Source organism: Penicillium antarcticum (genome assembly GCF_028974205.1).
Source record: "Penicillium antarcticum strain IBT 31339 chromosome Unknown utg000002l_segment0_segment0, whole genome shotgun sequence".
Classification (NCBI taxonomy): Eukaryota; Fungi; Ascomycota; class Eurotiomycetes; order Eurotiales; family Aspergillaceae; genus Penicillium; species Penicillium antarcticum.
Genome location: NW_026695300.1, coordinates 4,244,712 through 4,263,627, shown reverse-complemented (window position 1 = coordinate 4,263,627; position 18,916 = coordinate 4,244,712). Strand labels below are relative to the sequence as shown.

Sequence of the window (18,916 nt, the reverse complement as noted above, 5' to 3'; positions counted from 1 at the left end):
AATGAATACTTATCCCGCTTTATCTTTGACATCAAATCGCGGGCCTCAACTCCCCAACACAGTCGCCAAACCCAACACCGGAACCAGGCGCTCCAGCCATAGCAGTCATACGAATAACATCTCCGTCCTGCAAGTAAACTCTCTTTGAACCGTCTCTCAAAAGAACAGGCTCTTTTCCACCCTTAGTAACTTCAAGCAAACAGCCGAAGCTACCATCAGTTGGTCCACTAACCGTGCCTGTCCCCAGCATGTCACCAGTCTGAAGATCCGCTCCAGTACTGGCAAGATGGGCGCACATCTGGCGTCCACTCCAGTGGAGATCACGGACATTGGATTCACTGAGAGTTGTAACCTGTCCGTCATTCAGGAGTTCAACCTTCATGCCTATGTCATAGCTAGACTCGGACCCTGACACGTCTTCCAAATGGCTCGCAAGCACAGCCTCAGGCTTTGGACCAGACACCTTGAATGACTCGAGGGCATCCAACGTCACCACCCATGGGGAAATACTTGTGCCAAAAGCCTTGCCGTTTAGAGGGCCCAGTGGTACCATTTCGCAGCCTTGAATGTCACGGGCTGATATCTTGGTCAGTCATTGTCACGTTCTTTTCGTGGGAAATCACGATGCACTCACCACTCCAATCATTCAGAATCACCATTCCAAAAATATGCTCATCGGCATCTTTGGCGTTCAATTCCTGTTGTTTCTGTACACTTTTTCCAACAATCACACCAACCTCAAGCTCATAGTCCATCGCTCTGCACGGGCCATATACAATTGGTTTCTTCTCGCTGGTGGCAGTGCGATCAAAGAAATGACCCTTAGGACGGATAATAGGAGTTCCAGATACCACCACCGTGCTCGATCGACCATTATACCCGATCGGGAAGTTAAAGAAGCCCGGAGGTGGCGATTCGTCGTTGAGGATTGCCCGACCGGCGTTCCGGACGTGGTGAAGGCTGCATGAGAAATCCGTGAACCCACGAACTGACACAGGAAGATGTAGAGTGACTGCATTGATATCCTCGGTGCTATTTGACGGGAGTTCCTTGGTCAAGGTATTCTGCAGCAAACTCCGCACCTCGCGTTGGATAGCCTTAGGAAGTGCAGCGAACTCATTGAGCGTGGACTTGTTGAATACCCCTTCGGGAAGACCAGAGATATTGACAAAGACACCGGATTGCTGAAGCACATCGAGGAATATGACGGTATTCTCCAGCCGAGTCACACATTGCGGAGATAGATGTTTCGGAGACGATGCTATGCCGAACGGGATGTTGGCCAGCGAGAAGTGGTTACTAAAGTCCGGGGATGACATGGTCAGACTTCATACAGAACTGGTCACGCTCGAAATAGAATATGGCTACACGCTCCTTTTAATCCCATAATTTATCATCTTGCATTCATCTTTCCCCACTGCCCGACTACGCGGGGAGATGTCCACCGGTCAAATTCGTCCACATCCCGAATGACTAATACTAACCCTAACTGACAACTTTCTTGGTATTTGAAGCTATTACGAGCAATATGGCTTTCATTTTGATATCTGAATCTGAAATAGAGTACTAGTGATGAATGGTGCGGTCAAAAGCTTGCTTATTGACATGGGTCGCCTGAATAACCCCTCGCATGCAAGGTTGAGACATACAGCCCCGGGAACCCTACACCGGTAGGCTGAGACGGTCTCATTCTCAATCACGCTAAGCACGGCAATATCATTGGATACACTGCAGGTATCTTTTCGTTCATCAAATCGGCGGACACGGAGAGTAAGTTAATATAACCTCGGCCCTTGACCGGAGTCAGCGGAGTAAGAAACTCTCCGCGCAGGTGAATTGGACCTCCGGATTTCTAAGCTTTCAAGAGTAGCCCCAAACCGATTATTAAATCTCACCTACAGTTCGCATTCATCCTTTCTAGCACTTCCCCAACACAGTCTTTATTGCATCCCGTGAGATCAGTTCGCAATTTGTACCAGCACGTGGAACCATGTCGTCTGCATCACCAAATCAATACTACAAGGTCGGGGTTCTGTTGTTTCCAGGCGTAGATATCCTCGACTTTGCTGGACCAATCGAAGTTTTCTCTCATGTCTCGCACAACCGCAATCCCGACAACCCGGACCGCATGTTCGACGTCAAAACTATCGCTCGCAGCCCAGTGAATCGTGCGGCGAGCTCTCTCACAGTTCACTCGGATATGCTCCTGTCCGAGGCTCTCGAGCAAGTCTCAGAGTTTGACATTCTAGTTGTTCCGGGGGGCCCAACTGCGATTTTACAGCCGCTTCTCGGTGACAATGTACCGGAACTGGATCTGATCCGCAAATTTGCAGCTCTTCCTCAGAGCTCGTCAGGCACCAGGATTCTGTTTTCGGTTTGCACCGGTGCCTTTCTACTTGGTGCTGCCGGTGTTATTGCCGGAATGACTGTGACGACCCACCACCATGGGCTTGATAGACTCCGAGAGATCTGCGCTCAGTCAAATGATGCGGAGGCCGCTGTGACAAATGTGGTGCATAAGCGCTATATTGATGGTGGTTTGCTGAGGGGTGGTAATGTCAGACTGATTACGGCCGGTGGAATAAGCTCTGGCTTGGATGCCACATGCTACATTGTTCGTGAATTGACCACAGTTGAAATGGCCAAGTTTGTGGTCCGAGTCATGGAGTATGACTGGCGTGAGCTTAGTGAATGAGCTGAGACTTCAGCAAGAGAAAGTACGAAAGTCAGTCTAGTCAAGTATGAGATACAAATATCATTTCAATTCCAGGAATCCGGTAACAGCTACCTACTGATAGGTGTAACTACCTTGAAGGGACAGGGAAGAATACTCTGTACGTTGATTGCGCGATCTCTGAGTTCAATGCATGTCGCGTGGTAGTGAATCCCTCTTCGACTCTTTGCCCAATAGAAAAACAGAACTACATAGTTTGACAGCTCAACTTCGGAAAATTTGCACCATACTGTCAAACACGCCGCTCTCCCGAGACTTGAGCGGCAAACCTCTACACTTGGAGTTCAACCCGTCGACATCCACACGCCTTCAATCACGCTGGCCATTGTTTTGACTGATAGAATACATGCAGCTCAGCCTACAATATGTTACACCTGAATGAAATAATTGCCATGTGCAACATTCCGAAGACATTGCCCCATGGTTTATGGTACATTGTGCCTTATATCGAGCCCTACAAGAGTGCAGTGACAAAGATGTATAGGCCTAAGCATTCTGCATGACCAACAAGTTTCAGAAAATGACGCATACCTAGTCATCAGATATGAATCAATCACAAGACACCGTTGACCTGTATCTGGGAGTATTGTTCAAGCCACTCATCCATGGGGGCCGCTCTACACGAACTTCGGTGACACTTTCTGCCTGATATCACATGAACATTTTTCAGCCTCAGCCTCTCAACTCAGAGTCATCTCTCTCTCTCTAATTACCCTGTAGCAGGGTAGGCCTGTCCTGCAGCTATTGTCAACACCAAATTCCTCCTAGAGGCAAAATGGAGTGGCAACAGCACACCCTCAAGTTGTACAAATGAATGAGCGTTCATGGCTGGGATGCCCTAGGGGCAGCCTTAGTGTTAAAGGCTGAGTCCGCATCAGAGTTACAGTCATAGACACGAGCTGGGATACTCAGACGTGCTGTTCAACGGCCGCACTTCTAAAATGTGATGTATATATCGCCATATGGCTCGGACGGAAGATCTATCTTTGCCTCTCATCCAACACCAGAACAAATCAATTCGACTTTCAATTCAGCAATATTATTGTTCGCTCCTTGGCTAGAACCGTGCCTGTCTTGATATCGCTACTGGAAACACACGTTGTACTTCAAGTCACCATGGTTTCCTTGGCACCCCTTGCAGACATTGTCTCCCCCACATTCCTTCCCCAACGCGGTGAGAATAGAATTGTCCATTCCACAGACCGAAAGGCCAATCAGGAGATCTCCGTCGATACGGCGGTAGAGGTAGTATCTTCCGAGCCTGACAGCGACGATCCCGTGGCCACAACCGCAAACGGCAACGGAGCTAGTTTACTGGAACAAAATGTGCTCAAAGACCCCATCGTCCCGCCAGATTCAGACACGTTATCGGAAGATCAATCGATGACTATGGAGGTCTTGAAAATCATCGAAAGTTATGGTGTCGATTTCGAAAAATCGGGCGTTTCCTGGAAGGGCTTCGAATCATTCGTTCCTATTGTTCTCGCTCAAATCGAGAAACAGGAGCCTATTCGCATGATTCTGCCTGCCTTCCCTTTCAAATCCCCAAATGCACGCGATAAGGTCCTGGGCAACATGCCCGACTTTGGTGAGGAACTGGCACTTTCTCATTTGAATGGATTGTGCCAGAATATCATGGATGTATATGAGCCCGGCGCCCATGTATACATCAGTTCAGATGGACTTGTATACAATGGTACGTCAATTTACTCTGATTGTTTTGATTCTGATCAACACTGACATCCCAATAGATATCCTTGGCGTTTCTGATGAAACGGTTTGGGATTACGGAGAGACGCTGCGCAAGATGGCCATCGAAAAAGAGCTTCACCATGTCAAGTTTATCCGGCTCTTTGAACTACTTGAGCATCCTTGGTTCCCAACTTCAACTCCAGTAGAAGCAAAGGCTTTCTATCTCGCTCACGCCAGTTGTCTCCGCCGAGAGCTGATGTATGCCTTTGGGGATCCGACCTTTGATGCCGACCTGGCCATCAAAACCGACAACGACACATGTCTGACATATCGTGGCTACATCAAGTTCCTCACCAAAGATCTTGCCTATCAGAATGAGAGCAGCTTTGTGTCCAAGCGAGCTCGACAGACGCAAATCGCCAAGACAGCGCGACAGATGATCATTCGCGGTAAACTGTTCGCAGCGGCTATCAAAGCCAACCGCAAGGATTATGTGCGACTTTCTATCCACGAGTCTGCTGGGGAGAAGAAGCTTTCTGTCTCACTAGTACCACAGATTCGTGGGGCTCTCGGGTACACTCCTTGGCATGCCTCTGTGGCTGTTGGGCTGGATGGTTCGTATCGTACCGTCCATGCCGAGGACGTTCAGGAAACCCACGACGTGGTATATAAGAATGGACAGCCATATTATTTCCGTGAAAAGTCAGAACTCTTTGACTGGACTGCGAATGGTCTATCAGTCAAGTTCGAGCATCTCTATCCCTGCGGACTTGTCATTCGCCCCGCCGATATCGACAACATCCACGGACCGCCATCTCTTCGTTCCATACCTATGCAGAAGGTCCGCCAGCTCTCCAACACTATGTCTCCAATCATCCTTCGAGGATTCTCCGAGACTCTGGAGGAAAAATACTACGTTCAGAAGGCGTCGGAGCTGGGCACCATCATGCCATGGAGCTTTGGTATCATCCAAAAGGTCCGCGACGACGGTCGTTCGGACAAAATGGGCAACAACGTTACCTCCAACGAGGCCATGCCAATGCACTTTGACGGCATGTTCAAGTTTGAGGAGATCGCCGATTCCGAAACAGGCAAGAAGAAAAAAGTCCAGCGCCCGCCTGGTTATCAATTCTTTACCTGTCCAGCGACAGCGCCCAAGGGCAATGGGTATACCCTATTCGCGAGTTCACGCCTCTTCTTCCGGTATCTTCCTCTCCCATGGTCAGTAGAGCGCCTCGAGAATATCACCTGGGCCATGGACAATAACGGATTCTGGGATGCCAAGCTCAAGAATCTGAAGTTGATCGTGAAGCATCCTGTGTCTGGTCTACCATGCGTGCGCTGGCATCAACCATGGGACGCCACGAAGACCAAGTTCTCCACGTGCGAGGTGACAATCGAGAATGACGAAAATAGTCTCGTTCAAGTTCTCGATCGTATCACGTATGACTATCGTGTATGCCTGCGGTTCGGGTGGGAGAAGGGTGATATGCTGGTGAGCGATAATACAGCTATGCTGCATACCCGCACTGGGTATATTAGCAACTGTGATCGGGAGTTGTGGCGTATTCACTGCGATTAAATATTTGAAGTTATTTGCATTGCTTGGAGGTTATACTGTCGTTTGAAGCTCGTTTTTTTCTTTTCTTTCTTTTTTCGTTGCTGTCACTCGTTTGTGTTCACATGTCCAGCTTGTTTGGGTCTAAATTGTGAACGATCTTGAAGAAATTATAAACGTCTCCGATGGGTTATGAAATAGAATCAGTTCTTTTATGTCTTGTAAGTCACTGGGGCCTTTGTGTTTCATTTCGTGTCGGATTTTAGACTCTAGGTAATAGCTACTGGCTCGTATACTAGTTGATATACCCAATTCACAAAGATTCCCTCAATTATTGTTTCGAAGAGGCATCCCTAACCGTTCATCCCAGTGTAGCTCAAGTATATCTGACTGTGCTTTAATTGAAGAAGTTTCATTAATTTCTATCACCATGCGACTCAAGCTTGACTCAACTGGCTATTATACTCCGGATACAAACGAAATGTAAATTCCTGACTGTTTTATATATAATTTACGTCATTAAAAAAAGCGTGCATGCAGTTTATTAAAATACATTTCTTTCCAATAAAATACTAGTTCTATCAACATACCCAGCCCGAAAAGCTCACAGCATTCTAACCAGGAGATCTCCCGACCGAGGATATCTTATGTATAGGGCATCCATGCATATATGATCCAGCATCCATCCAAGACCTAGCATGTATGTTCTGGGGGTAGCAAAGACAAGTCAAGTTTTGCTGATTTTGTTGCGTCGTCGTCGGATCCTCAAGTCTGTTGCATAAGTTTGATGGCGGAAAGGATGGTATGGACATAGATGCTGGCGACTCTGGAGGAACCAAGACAATAACCTTTGATTGGGGGGACATGGTGTTGATGACCTGGAGAATCTGAGGGAGTGCGGCTTCTGATGATTAGTTAGTACCTCATTGAAAATGTCCAAGTCAGGCTTCTACACTTACCAGTTGCAACATAGTATGAAGGCTGGTTGCCTGGGGCAGGAAATGACTCTGACGGCAATGTGTCTCCAGTGGGTATCATATCTCGGAATGTATCTCCGCCCAGACCAGCTGTAGTGGATGATGACATTCCATTTGAATGGGTCAACACTCCCCCACCACCAGAAGGCGGGTGGTAGCAATTCGAAGGAAAGACATTGAAATCATTTGGCCACGAGGTGGAGGAGAAAATAGGATATGACGGCATGAACGGCGTTGAAGGCTCTGTGCCTAGGACAGAAGGATCTCGAGAATCGAAATCCAGACTATTGTCGGATAGAGCTGGGTGTGTGTTTTGTGACCAGGGTGACGGCCTATATTGCTGGTCCCACCCGTTTAGGGCTGCTGCTGCTCTGAGTTCATTGGCAATAACACGCTCTTGGAGCTTTGCAATGCGATCTCTGGTTTTGCGGCCTATAAAGCATTAGCTTCACACTTTCAAAGACATTTCTAGGGATTACATTACGGTGGTTTCTTTGAGAAAGGCGATTCTGCAACCTTCTTCTCTCCAGTGGATCCTGCAGCTGACTGGGAATCTCCTCCTTGGGAGTTGCAGGGTTATGTTCCATCTTCATCTTGTAAACAACAGAAACAGTCGTGGACTTGCTTTGGCAGTTGTGAACGTCCTTGGGGATGTTTCATATCTCATATAAAAGACTTGTAAAGAGCGTTCCGGCATCAAGCTCGGAAACTCAACCCCTAAGTGGCCATTGCCGCCTTTCATTCATAGCGGACGTGCACCCACGAGGCAAATCACACTCGATCTCACCGTCACGCAGCCTGTGCAACAGATCGCCGCCAAAGACTCGGTTCAAAAACGACTGGTCTTCGATCATTCACGCTCTCAGCCGCGTGACGCTCTTCGGTCTAGGCATGTCGCCTGCCATTTTCAGCTTGCTTATTCTTCTAGCGGGGGTCTTTGTAGGGGTCTTGGGCACGGTGTCAGAAGGCTTCAGGGCTTGGTTGTACGAGGCGGCGCTGTCCGAGACTATCCCCGGTCCGAACGTGTTCATGAACAGGGCGTTGCCCTGAATTGTTCCGTTCTCTTGTTCCACCGTTCCAGTGGGCTGAGATCTGGAATGGCTCATGAAATCCTCGCGTTGGATGTATCTAGGAGACGAGAATCTTCTATCCGAAACTTGTACCCCTGCGTAGGGTTCTGTTCTGTACCACCTTTTGGTTGAGGCAACCTACCTACCCATCGGTACTTTGAGTGAACACTTACACTTACTTATACTTTGAACCATCTGTGGCGCAAAAGTGTCATTTGGTAGTCTCGGACATCTCCGATATCAGCTCACTATCCCTGGCTTGGAATTCACAGAGGCAACGCAATACTCATCGACCCTGGATCTTGCATTCATGCAAAGAGTCAGTAGTGGTCTCTTATTAGCATCTTTCCCAACCGTGCAGACTCCTCACAGACCCAATATCCAGGATAAAACAGGAAATCCAAGCTGTGGTTACAAGGGCTCGAATCGGGGCCGGTACAACTTGGCCCAATCAGAAGGCTAAAAATCAGAGACACGTCGCGGTTGACCACTCAATATGACGAGAATGATGAACCAACACTGAATATACTCCGGAGTTGAGCTAAATGGCTTGTGTTTCTCTCATTTCTCGGTTCCAGTCCTGGAAGGTTACATAGTCCGAATAGGTTCAATAGACTGAACGATGGCGTTGGACATATGCTCCACTCCTCAGAGAGTAATACATTCAGTGGCGTTATGAGTGACATGAAATTGGCATTTCAGCTAACCATCCTCCTTGGATTAGCAGGTCCCACGAGTTCCACCACTTGATTAGCCATAGGGCGCTGCCAGATGTCTCAATGGCCCATTCCCCTGACATATATGCATGTGAGATCAATCCGTAGGAAGCCGAAAGATTGCATTTATCTAGTAGCGGTGAAAGTTTTCCGATGGATGTCCTTTTTGTGTAACTAAAATGGCCAAGAGTGATGTTGGTTACCGTAAAAGTAGCATGCTCATTCCCTGTCTTAAGCCTCCTTTCAGGCTTCTATCATCGAGAAAGAGGGTAAGCTCAATCTGGTGTTTGGTATTGCCATATGCAAGATAGGAGTGTCGTGGCATCCTCCCTTCCAAGGCTAGGGCCGTTAAAGTGTCCAGCATGCCAACACTCACCGCAACCAATCAAACCAACTGTTTTGCGCAGTCTGAGCAATTCTTAGCTACAATTTCAACAGCCAGTCATAGCTTTAGCTGCAAGGCTTGCCGTGCTGGTTCAGCAGCCAGTAAGCTGCCAAGACTTCCTCACAGGCTGCAAAGTACCACCTCACTCAAGTCCACCCACTCTCCTGTAAGTCAACTACGACATCCTCCGAGTTCTCAATAACAAAAGCTCTTCACAAAATGGACTCCCTCTTGAGGACAGTGGGGAACCTCCTACCATACCACCTCCTCAGCTATGGTGCTCTACTCGGAACAGAGCTGTACCAGGTGAGAGCTCTCCATATCAGCCACGGTGCCGAGCTAAACCCATGGGCAGAGCTTTGTCAACACCAAGATCTGCTTCCAAGCCCTTCCGATGAAGGAATTCATCATTCTTCAGAAGCGACTCTTCCCGGTCTACTTTGCCACCCAGGTTGGACTGACGGCTCTGACGGCAGCGACCTGCCCGCCATACAGCATCCTGTCACTGCCGAGGAACCCGTGGAGTGCTGGATCCCTCGCAGTTACGGGGTTGATGGGCTGTCTGAACTGGTTCGTGTATGGCCCGAAGACGACGACCACCGCATTGGTGAGAAGGGCGTTGCAGGGTCCGTGCCGCTCAAATGGTCTTGCTGTGAATGTTTGACTAATTGGCTCTGGCCTTCCAGAAAGTGAGAATATTGATGCCGACTCCAATCAGTCCAAGGTGGACCGGGCCAATCGCAATTTCTCGCGCAACCACGCCATGGTCATTCATTTGAATGCTATTGCTATGATCGCCACGGTTGTCTATGGATTCTCGTTGTCGTCAACTCTACTGGCAGGGCTCTAGGCCCGTGATTCATATCCAGTGGGCTCTCAAGACAGGAAGGTCAGGCCAGGGACTGCGAGTGAGGCACTTTGATCTGCTTTCCCGTCGTGCGAAGTCCCACCTCCATCTCGAAGGAGTACCAGGCTAGATATCTGCAAATCAAGTGAATGAGTAACTACCTCTGATTACCATCTGGACAGCCTAGAACCTAGTGAGTTATATGAAGAACGAAAAAAAAAAAAAAAAAAAAAAAAAAAAGTGATGACAACGCCAAAAAACGACACATTGACCTCGGGCGAGACGATTCATTACTCGTCATCACCCGAAGGCAACACGGCCCCAGACAGCGGAAGACAGTCCGGGCAAGTGGTGAGAGCCTGAGGCGTTCCATGTAGGTTACATGGCCACCACCTGTATGAAATAAATCATGATCACGTCGTTATAACCTATGGGCAGAGTTGGCCAACTTGATATGCCCTCTATGTCTGCATGCACACTCTTGGCAAGACATTTTATTTACTCAAAGATGTTCAAGATATCTAGATAATGAAGCTCCGAATAATCAGACTGGGAAAACTAGCTCTACCATGGGAGTTGTGACTTTCTATATAAAGCAGCTTCGTCTCCGTTCCTCAATACGAGCATGCCATCCTACATCTACATCACATTTGAATCCCCCATTTGACATAAATCCCACATGGCACCCTGTGCCCACTAAGCAGCTGAATCTCTCACGTTGGACATGAGTGACCAAACAACCATGTTGATGTCCGCTGACACCAGGTGCATTCCGGCACGTCCAAACACTCCGCTGCAAGTTGTTCAGCAGATCGATACAAGACCCCAGCTGTCCCTTCTCCTCCTCTCAATCACTCATCCACCGTTTCATACACATCCACCGAAATGATACCAATTCTCTATCTCATTCTCTCAATTCTCCTCCCACCCCTCCTCTTCCTAACATGGTACCTCCACCCCCCAAGCAACCTCCCCACTCTCCCCAAAATCCCAATCTACGTCTCAGTCCTTGGCCTCTGGTCCTCAATGGGCCAAGATGAAATCTACGAACGGTGGTTCCGCACACCCCTCGAGAAACACGGCGCAGTGCTGGTCTGGTTCGCAGGACGCTGGAGCATCCTCGTCTCCCGGCCAGATTGGTTGACGGATATGTTCCGGAATGATCAGCTCTATGCAAAAGCAGGCAGTCAGAAGAAGATCCCGCATTCGGTTATCGCTATGCTTGTTGGTGACAATATTATCAATGCACATGAGAATTGGAGGCTTTTTACGTCGATTATGAAACCGGGGTTGCAGAAGAAGGTTTTTGAAACTTCTGCGTTGCTTAAGCAGTCGAGGAGGTTGGTTGATATTCTTATTGGGTTGCAGAGGGATGTTGGGGAGGGCCAGGGAATACTGGTTAATGCAGAGGTGCAGAAGTGGGCAGTTGATGTGATGGGGGAGAATTTCCTGGATCTGGAGTTCAAGGTATATACCATCATGCCATGCCACATACACAGCTAACATGAACTCCATGTAGAGCCTTGGCCAACCAACGGGCAAGGTCCGCATCGAAGCCCTCCAATCAATAATCAAAGCAACGCTCTTCAAACCAATGTACTTCAGCTTCCCAGACCTGGACCACTTCCCATGGCTCCTCCGCTCACGCAAACGCGCCTACGAAATAATGCGTGAATTCGACAACCGGCTCTACGAAACAGTCATGGACATGCTCGAAACCCGCAACACAAGCAAATCCAAATCCGAGGAAATGCTCTCACACATGCTAGGCGAAGCCTACAAATGCGGCCGCATAACAGAGAAACAGTTCCGCAATAATCTCAAGATTACATTCCTAACCGCCCACGAGAATACACAACAACTCGTCAACAGCATGTTCTGGCAATTGGGCGTGCGAGTCGATATCCAGGAACGTCTTCGCGAGGAGATACTATCTACAGCGAAGATACACCCCGGTCCAGCGCAGGAAGTCATCAATCAACTGCCATACCTAACAGCCGTCGTCCTTGAATTACTCCGTCTCTTCCCGCCTGTCTGCCAACTCATTAATCGAGTGGCTTTGTCGAATGCCCTGCTTGGTGGGGACTTACCCATCCCCAAGGGAACGTTTGTGGGATGGAATGCGTGGGCTGTACATAGTGACCCGGCCGTATGGGGGGATGATGCGCGCGCGTTCAACCCAGAGCGGTGGGGGACGACGGTGGAGGAGATGCAGGCGCGGTTTCGGAGGGAGACGGTGCGTGGGACTTATATCCCGTTTAATGCGCATAGGCGGAAGTGTCTTGGGCAGGGGTTTGCGTTGCTGCAGATTAAAATCTTTTTGTTTGTTTTGTTAGGGAAGGTGAAGTGGGTGGTTGATCCTCAGTATCGGTTGAAGATGACGCCGGTGGGTGGTTTCGTTTTCTTTGGCTTTGATAGATTGTTGAGTTGGGTGATGCTGACTTGATAGGGTGGGATTCTGGCTCCGCTGGGTGGTCGAGTGATCCTGACTGAGTTGGAGGCTTTGTCTTGAACGCCCAGACGGGTTGGTGCTGAGAGGTGACGGACAAGAACTGGCCGACTTGGAACTGGGCAGTTGGCCCAGGAGATGGAGATACAAGCTATAGAATACTCTTGGAGCCGCGTGAGCATGGCCCGAAGACAAGGGCAGAACAGAGAATATCAGTAGGCTCAAGGTTCTAAATAGACCAAAAGGATGCAAAGATAAGTATTCGTCTAAGAACTCGTTCTCGTGGTATCACATAAAAAGAAAAAGGACCGTCGCCTCCCAATCGCATGTCCAACTCGGCTGGACGTGGAGTATGCACAATTATGTATTATTCGGATCTTCGGACTTCTTCAGATTAGCCCTGCCAATCCTGAGTGGCAGCAGCATCGAACTTGAACATCTTCGGGCTCTCCAAAAGCACAAAGGACTCGTACCGGAGTCCTCGTTCACGTTGCATCTTTTCGGACCACTGTTCGACGGTGCTGTTCCATACGCCAGAGTACCCGTCGAGTAAGGTCCGCCAGTAACAGGCTTCAGCCGCAGAGGTGAGATAACGCTCGCGGAAGGTGGTGACACTGTTATGAGCGATGAGTCGAGCGCGCTCAGTGTCGGCAACCAGAGGCTCGATCTTGTCAGCCAGATCGGAGAAATCGCGCTCCACCTCGACATAGTTCTGGTTAGGACCATCCGCCACCAGCAGGTAGTGGTGGTGCTGGATGAATTGAAGCTTGTGTGCGACAATGACCGAGTTACAAGCCTGTCGGTACTTCAACGAGGCCGAATAGGAGCGACCTGAGTCAAAAGTCAGCTGCTGCCCAAAAGCACTGAATTCAGAAATTCACCAAACTCACCTTCGACATGCGCAATGAACATATAGTGGCAATGATCCTCCATCTTGAGCACATTCTGCCCAGTCGACCAATCGACCTGCTTGACGTCGCCCCATGGCTTGTCCCTAGCGGCCTCCATCAACGCGCGTCGCAGTTTCGGCGCGAAACTAGGCTTGCCCCGCCAGACCAACTGGGGCTTCTTCTCTGCCCACGGGATATCCAAGCGCTGAATGCGATCCACGACCTGGTCATAAGGACCCATATAGTTGTTGGGGTTATCCCAAGCCCAGAAACTAAAGTCGGGCATCAGCCAGACCCCCTCTTCAGTTGGCGTGCGCGAAAACACCCAAACAGGCCAATCGCCTTTGGTCACATCCTCCACCTTATCCTCAACCGAAAAGACAAACTCAATGTCGCGACGCGACGCTCGTTCCGGGTCGGCGGCCAGCGCCCGATGAATAGAACTCAACGTCCCCAGAATCTTCCTCCGGTGATCCTCGCCCTTGGACCGCGCAGACACAACATACAACTCCCCATTGGAGATAAACGCGCGCCCCATACCCTGCTCAACGGGAATGGAATCAAGTTCCGCCGTGGAGAGGCCACCATGGGAAGACCAAAACTTCCCACCGCGCGCAATATCCTCGAATAACCCGGGGAACGCAGCCTTGCACTGCTTCTGGTCAAGCGCCTCATTGCGACCGTCGCGAGCATATTCAAAGGTCCACCCGGGGTGTGTATCGTCGTGTTCGAGGCCCGTCTCGGGACAGGAGAGGCAGGTCGAGCATTGGAAGGTGGTGGAGGTTTGGCAGGCGCAGTGGCCGGCGGGGATGAGCTGCGTCAGGATCGGGTGGATATAGTCTCGGTCGGAGTTCATGCCGTACCAGAGCATGAAGATCACGCCGAAACACAATGTCGCGATTATGACCAGGAGCGACAGACCGCGTCGCGGGTGGAGGAGGGTGTAGGCCGCCATCACGGTGATGGTTGAGGAAAGGAAGAAGGAAAGGGTGCAAAGGCAGGCAAAAGCTCAAGATCGCCCCCAAGTGCCCACTGCGGATTGGCGAGACTGTGCCCGAAACTGGTGGGTCTGAGGCGTCATCTCATCTCTCATCTCTCATCTCCTGGTGTGTAGCTATTCTTGGAGATGAGACGGGAATAGAGACATACAAATATTTCCTACTCTATCACACTCTCTCTTTCCTTCTACATCGATATCTTGAACCATCCATCTCTATACGTTCAACCGTGAAAACGCGCCAAGCCAACCTAAAAATCAGGGGGAGGCGGCGGCTTAACCGTGGACCCTTTTTTTCCTCTAATTGACTAATTCTTATTCCGACCTCCCAACTGGCTATACTTGAACAACTTATAAATTGTAGACCCTACATGTATCTACAGCATATCACCTTTGCAACCATGGAAGAAAAGATTCAACACCATCTGACTCCTTCTCCCTCGCTTGTGCAAGACACTAGCGCCACATCACAAAATAGCCCCCCGAACACATTGGAGCTAAACCAAGTTAGTGTCTCCGAAAATCATGTTTTGAGGCGAATGTGATTTCATCTATGCGGCAGAGTGGACTCTAGAATGAGACAGTCAAATGCGAGTCCTGGGCAACGCTAACAATGCCTATCCTATCTAGAATATCAAGTGGAAGTGTAGACAAATTCAATCCCTGTCGCGCCCCTGTCGCGCCAGTTTGCTCTCCAAAAACGCCCGCTGCAATGCATGGAAAATGACAGAACGTAAAAATCTTCTCCGAGGATCCAATCACTGTCTGGAGTGGCTTCTTCCGTGTCGTATCCCCCGACTGCGACCCCCGGATGGGGCAGATGTTTCGGTATCCATCTCTAGCGTTGCGGGTGCGGCTGCGCGACGTTGGCGGCTTGGTCGTACGCGACCCAGGGCACGTCGTAGCAGTCCATCCGCAGCATCGTCTAGGTCCATTTCAACATTATCCTCTTCGGTCTGAGGCGTAGCATGTGCCACCTCGTCCGTCCATTCTTCTACAACGGGCCCCTGGCGCGCACGTCGTCGAGACATCTCTTCTGGTGCAGTTCGCTCTTTGCCCTTGAGGTTATGAGACCGGTTGGTCCCACGTCGCTTAGTTGGGTTGATGGGGACAGGTGTGCATGCCGCGCGGTAGTCCTCTTCAAAGGTCTGGCGACCCTGCTGTCGCCCTTCGAGGGCCCAGAGTTCAAGTGCGCGGGATAGCAGAGTGCCTGCTACGCCCGCACCACCCGCCGCGTCACCGCCCCCACTAGCTCCGAGTACACGCACGGCTTCATGCAGAGCCGCAACGGCCTCTGTGGTGCGTCCCAGCTGTAGGAGCACAAGTCCGCGAGATGTATGGAGCGAACCAGTTAACCCACGGTCTTCGTAGCCTCCTACACCAGATGAAGTAGTAACTGAAGCAGATCCACCAGGACCACTACCTAAGAATGGCGAGTAGCCCATGCTGCTACCCCCTGCGCCCACACGAAGACATTCATCGTATTCATTAAGGGCCTCGGGAAGGAGGTCCAGCCGACGGAATGAGTGTCCCAGATTGGCACGTGTAGCCACCCAGGCGCTGGGTTCACAGTGAAGAGAAGCAGCCAGCGCCAGCGCTTGCTGGAAATACTCAACAGCCTTTTCGAGGTGGGACAGGTGATAATGGACGACGCCGAGCTCATTGAGGACAAGTGGGTCCCCGCCGACGGCTAGAGCAGTTGAGATCTTTGGAACCGAGCCAAGTTTCGCTCCGGTTGACATGGTATAAGCAGCAGAGAGATACTCGTGTGCAAGAGCCATGTTATTCAAAGCGAGATGCTGCATACCCAGGAAAAGCTGGGGGAGATGACTACCTTGGAAGAGCCGGGCAGCAGTACTATAAGCCGCTATCGCCTGGTCATGCTCACCCTCCGCAGCGAAAGTATGCGCAAAACCAATCCAAGCCGGGGCCGAGTGTGGATCTAGTAAGGAGGCTTTGGAGAAGAACCGCCGTGCCTCTGCAACCTTGGACACCGACAGATAGTATACTCCAATTGCCAAATACGTGTAGGGTTCTTCCGGTAGATGATCCGCGAGCATGTGAGACAATAGGAAGAGAGCGTTCGTGGCACCTGTTTCGTACAGACAAGCCAGATGGAGTGGATAGATGGCGGGCGCATGGCCAAGGTTGTTCTGGGCGGGTATACTAGTATTCGTTGTTGTCAAGTCGGGCGGCTGAGATGTGGAAAGAATGGAAGATGTCAATTCCAGTGCCTCTGGGAAGCGGCACTGTGTGTAAAGAGCCTCAGCGCGAGAGAGAAGAATGTCCGGGTTCTCTGCAAGATTATAGTGTGTGGAGAGGGTTTCGGTAGCATCGGAGAGGATAGTGGGAGACGAGTATTTGGAGAGACGGGTGGTGTAAAGCATCTTGGTAAAGTGGGCGGCTTCCTGCGCCATCATGGGATCGGGAGATGAGACTGAATCAAAGTCAAGTGATTCTAGGAATTCCAATTCTTCCGTAGGAGACATCAGTGAGTTCTTCATGAGCTGGTCAAATGCCTCAAAGCATTGAACGTCAATCCGTACTGCGTCCTTGTAACAGTCTCGGGCACGGTCAAACGCATTCTGCTTGGAGAAGCAGAGCCCCCGCAAATAACACATCGCGGCTTCAAATCGCACATTATTGGCTTCGTCTCGCTCGCGCTCTTCGGCTCGCTCGCCGCGTGGTGTGGCAGTCTTCCCATTGCGCAATGTAACATGGCTTTGGTTGTTAATGTGTTGGATCTTGCGCCGGGTGTGATTGTTGCGGATTAGGTCGGTGGGGTTGTGTTCACCAAGGATGGACAGAGCCTCATCGAACTGGTTCTGCTTGATATAGCAATGGGCAGCGAGATAGCGACAGGCGGTGCTTCGAGAGACGAGATCCTTGCGGGAGAGGAGGGCTAAGGCGCGTGTGAAGTTGTTGTTAGAAAAATGAACTTGGGCGAGCCAGAACGCGTCAGAGTCACTGTCTTTTGCTGAGAATTAGCATCCCTTCCAGGATTTTGTATCCATGAGCCTCTGTTGGCTTACTAGTGAGCGCCAGGACTTTGTCGCCGATGTAGATTGCGGAATCATGCTGGCCGCGGTTCAAGGCGTCCTGTCGCCATGAGCGCAAGAACCTTTCCATTGCGAAAGGTCAGACGCGCAATAACCGAGAATCCAGAAAGGTATCAGGCATGGAGCTCGGAGAATAGAGCAAATGCCAGCTGCGGGCAACTTTGGTGCATGAGCGGGTCCTTTTATTTTGAACTAAACAATGGCCCGTGCGAGGTGATGTCGGTATGGAAGCGTGCAGATATGGACTGCGCAATAGAAGTTTGAAGAGATTGATGAATTGGATACTCGTTCATGTCAGTCGACTGAAGAAGAACTAACGAATAAAGCTTGGAAGAGTTGGAAGAGCTGCGAATGGTCCTGCCTCATCTATACACACGTGACCAATGATACACGTGATCTGATTGATCTCCGAAGCTTTCTTATCAACGCCACTCTCTACACTTCACATTCACCTTCGTCTTCACCTTCCCACATCTCGACTCGTCGGTTCAACAAAATGGCTGAGCGAAAAGTCCTTACGAAGTACTACCCGCCCGACTTCGATCCATCGGCGATCGGGCGGACGCCAAAGCACCTCCGCAAAAGCGGGCCGAAAGTGATCACCGTCCGGTTGATGGCACCGTTCTCGATGAAATGCACACACTGCGGAGAGTTCATCTACCGAGGTCGCAAGTTCAACGCCCGGAAGGAGACACTAGAAGAGCGGTACCTGTCGATCCCCATGTACAGATTCTACATTCGCTGTACAAGATGTAGCGGCGAGATCACTTTTCGGACAGATCCAAAGAGTAAGTTTTGCCCAATGCCATTGTTTCATAAAGCGCATTATGCTAACACTCTCCCCTAGATATGGACTACGAATGCGAGCGCGGCGCAAAACGTAACTTCGAAGTATGGCGCGACTCAAAAGACGAGAAATACAACGAGACTGAAGAGCAAACACTCGACCGACTGGAGCGCGAACAAGGTGAAGAACAAGAGCAAATGGAGCGCGACAAGATGGCCGAACTCGAAGAGAAAATGCTCGACTCGAAGCGTGAAATGCAGATTGCGGATGCGCTAGACGAGATCCGTACCCGGAATGCGCGCATAGAACGCAATGAGGCCCTTGGCGAGGAAGCTGCTTTGGAGACTGTGAGAGATGATATTGATGAGGCGGCACTCCAAGCAGAGAAAGAGGATGAGGAGGCTGCTCGCAAGGCGTTCATGACTTCTTCTGGCGAGAGGATCAAGCGTATTGTCGATGAGGAGGATACGCCCGCTCCAGAGGTCGAATCGAAGACATCAGCTGCAGCTGCGCCACTTCCAGCTATGCCGCCTCCCTCGGCATCTTTTGCCAGAGTTAAGCGGCCCAAGAAGGGCGGTGTTAACAGTCTGGGCATCAAGAAGAAGCCATCTCTGGTTTAAAATGAATCAAAGCCTTTGCCTCTTCAACATTTGAACAGGAGTAGGGTGGCATTTACGTTATAACGAATTCTGGATTACTTGGGGCGTTCGAGCCTAGTTTCAATATCAATATTACAGATGTCTACGACACTGGAA

General features: G+C 50.2%; 10 protein-coding genes across 10 annotated transcripts; 5 read left to right on the top strand and 5 right to left on the bottom strand.

The window, feature by feature from the left end:
- Positions 1-31: 31 nt before the first annotated feature.
- N7508_002586 (fumarylacetoacetate hydrolase family protein) lies at positions 32-1,319 on the bottom strand (the record flags this gene model as incomplete). The annotated part of the gene is made up of 2 exons (XM_058460652.1): positions 32-576; positions 635-1,319. The coding sequence occupies 2 exons, from the start codon at positions 1,317-1,319 to the stop codon at positions 32-34; spliced, it is 1,230 nt and encodes a 409-aa protein (XP_058324184.1).
- A 671-nt stretch (positions 1,320-1,990) lies between these two features.
- On the top strand, positions 1,991-2,695 carry xanA (isonitrile hydratase-like protein xanA; the record flags this gene model as incomplete). Its single annotated transcript, XM_058460651.1, has 1 exon — positions 1,991-2,695. The coding sequence occupies one exon, from the start codon at positions 1,991-1,993 to the stop codon at positions 2,693-2,695; it is 705 nt and encodes a 234-aa protein (XP_058324183.1).
- A 1,155-nt stretch (positions 2,696-3,850) lies between these two features.
- On the top strand, positions 3,851-6,008 carry xanB (isocyanide synthase xanB; the record flags this gene model as incomplete). The annotated part of the gene is made up of 2 exons (XM_058460650.1): positions 3,851-4,430; positions 4,486-6,008. 2 exons carry the CDS (start codon positions 3,851-3,853, stop codon positions 6,006-6,008), a joined length of 2,103 nt encoding a protein of 700 aa, XP_058324182.1.
- A 741-nt stretch (positions 6,009-6,749) lies between these two features.
- On the bottom strand, positions 6,750-7,554 carry xanC (transcription factor xanC; the record flags this gene model as incomplete). Its single annotated transcript, XM_058460649.1, has 3 exons — positions 6,750-6,832; positions 6,944-7,393; positions 7,416-7,554. 3 exons carry the CDS (start codon positions 7,552-7,554, stop codon positions 6,750-6,752), a joined length of 672 nt encoding a protein of 223 aa, XP_058324181.1.
- Positions 7,555-7,815: 261 nt separating this feature from the next.
- N7508_002582 (uncharacterized protein) lies at positions 7,816-8,226 on the bottom strand (the record flags this gene model as incomplete). Its single annotated transcript, XM_058460648.1, has 2 exons — positions 7,816-8,126; positions 8,211-8,226. 2 exons carry the CDS (start codon positions 8,224-8,226, stop codon positions 7,816-7,818), a joined length of 327 nt encoding a protein of 108 aa, XP_058324180.1.
- Positions 8,227-9,351: 1,125 nt separating this feature from the next.
- On the top strand, positions 9,352-9,982 carry N7508_002581 (DUF4149 domain-containing protein; the record flags this gene model as incomplete). Its single annotated transcript, XM_058460647.1, has 3 exons — positions 9,352-9,438; positions 9,488-9,758; positions 9,819-9,982. 3 exons carry the CDS (start codon positions 9,352-9,354, stop codon positions 9,980-9,982), a joined length of 522 nt encoding a protein of 173 aa, XP_058324179.1.
- Positions 9,983-10,864: 882 nt separating this feature from the next.
- xanG (cytochrome P450 monooxygenase xanG) lies at positions 10,865-12,491 on the top strand (the record flags this gene model as incomplete). Its single annotated transcript, XM_058460646.1, has 3 exons — positions 10,865-11,446; positions 11,499-12,365; positions 12,429-12,491. The coding sequence occupies 3 exons, from the start codon at positions 10,865-10,867 to the stop codon at positions 12,489-12,491; spliced, it is 1,512 nt and encodes a 503-aa protein (XP_058324178.1).
- Positions 12,492-12,822: 331 nt separating this feature from the next.
- Positions 12,823-14,273, bottom strand: N7508_002579 (uncharacterized protein; the record flags this gene model as incomplete). Its single annotated transcript, XM_058460645.1, has 2 exons — positions 12,823-13,259; positions 13,319-14,273. 2 exons carry the CDS (start codon positions 14,271-14,273, stop codon positions 12,823-12,825), a joined length of 1,392 nt encoding a protein of 463 aa, XP_058324177.1.
- Positions 14,274-15,073: 800 nt separating this feature from the next.
- N7508_002578 (anaphase promoting complex subunit CDC16) lies at positions 15,074-17,444 on the bottom strand (the record flags this gene model as incomplete). The annotated part of the gene is made up of 2 exons (XM_058460644.1): positions 15,074-17,286; positions 17,348-17,444. The coding sequence occupies 2 exons, from the start codon at positions 17,442-17,444 to the stop codon at positions 15,074-15,076; spliced, it is 2,310 nt and encodes a 769-aa protein (XP_058324176.1).
- A 426-nt stretch (positions 17,445-17,870) lies between these two features.
- N7508_002577 (Saf4/Yju2 family protein) lies at positions 17,871-18,781 on the top strand (the record flags this gene model as incomplete). Its single annotated transcript, XM_058460643.1, has 2 exons — positions 17,871-18,162; positions 18,222-18,781. 2 exons carry the CDS (start codon positions 17,871-17,873, stop codon positions 18,779-18,781), a joined length of 852 nt encoding a protein of 283 aa, XP_058324175.1.
- Between the last annotated feature and the right edge of the window lie 135 nt (positions 18,782-18,916).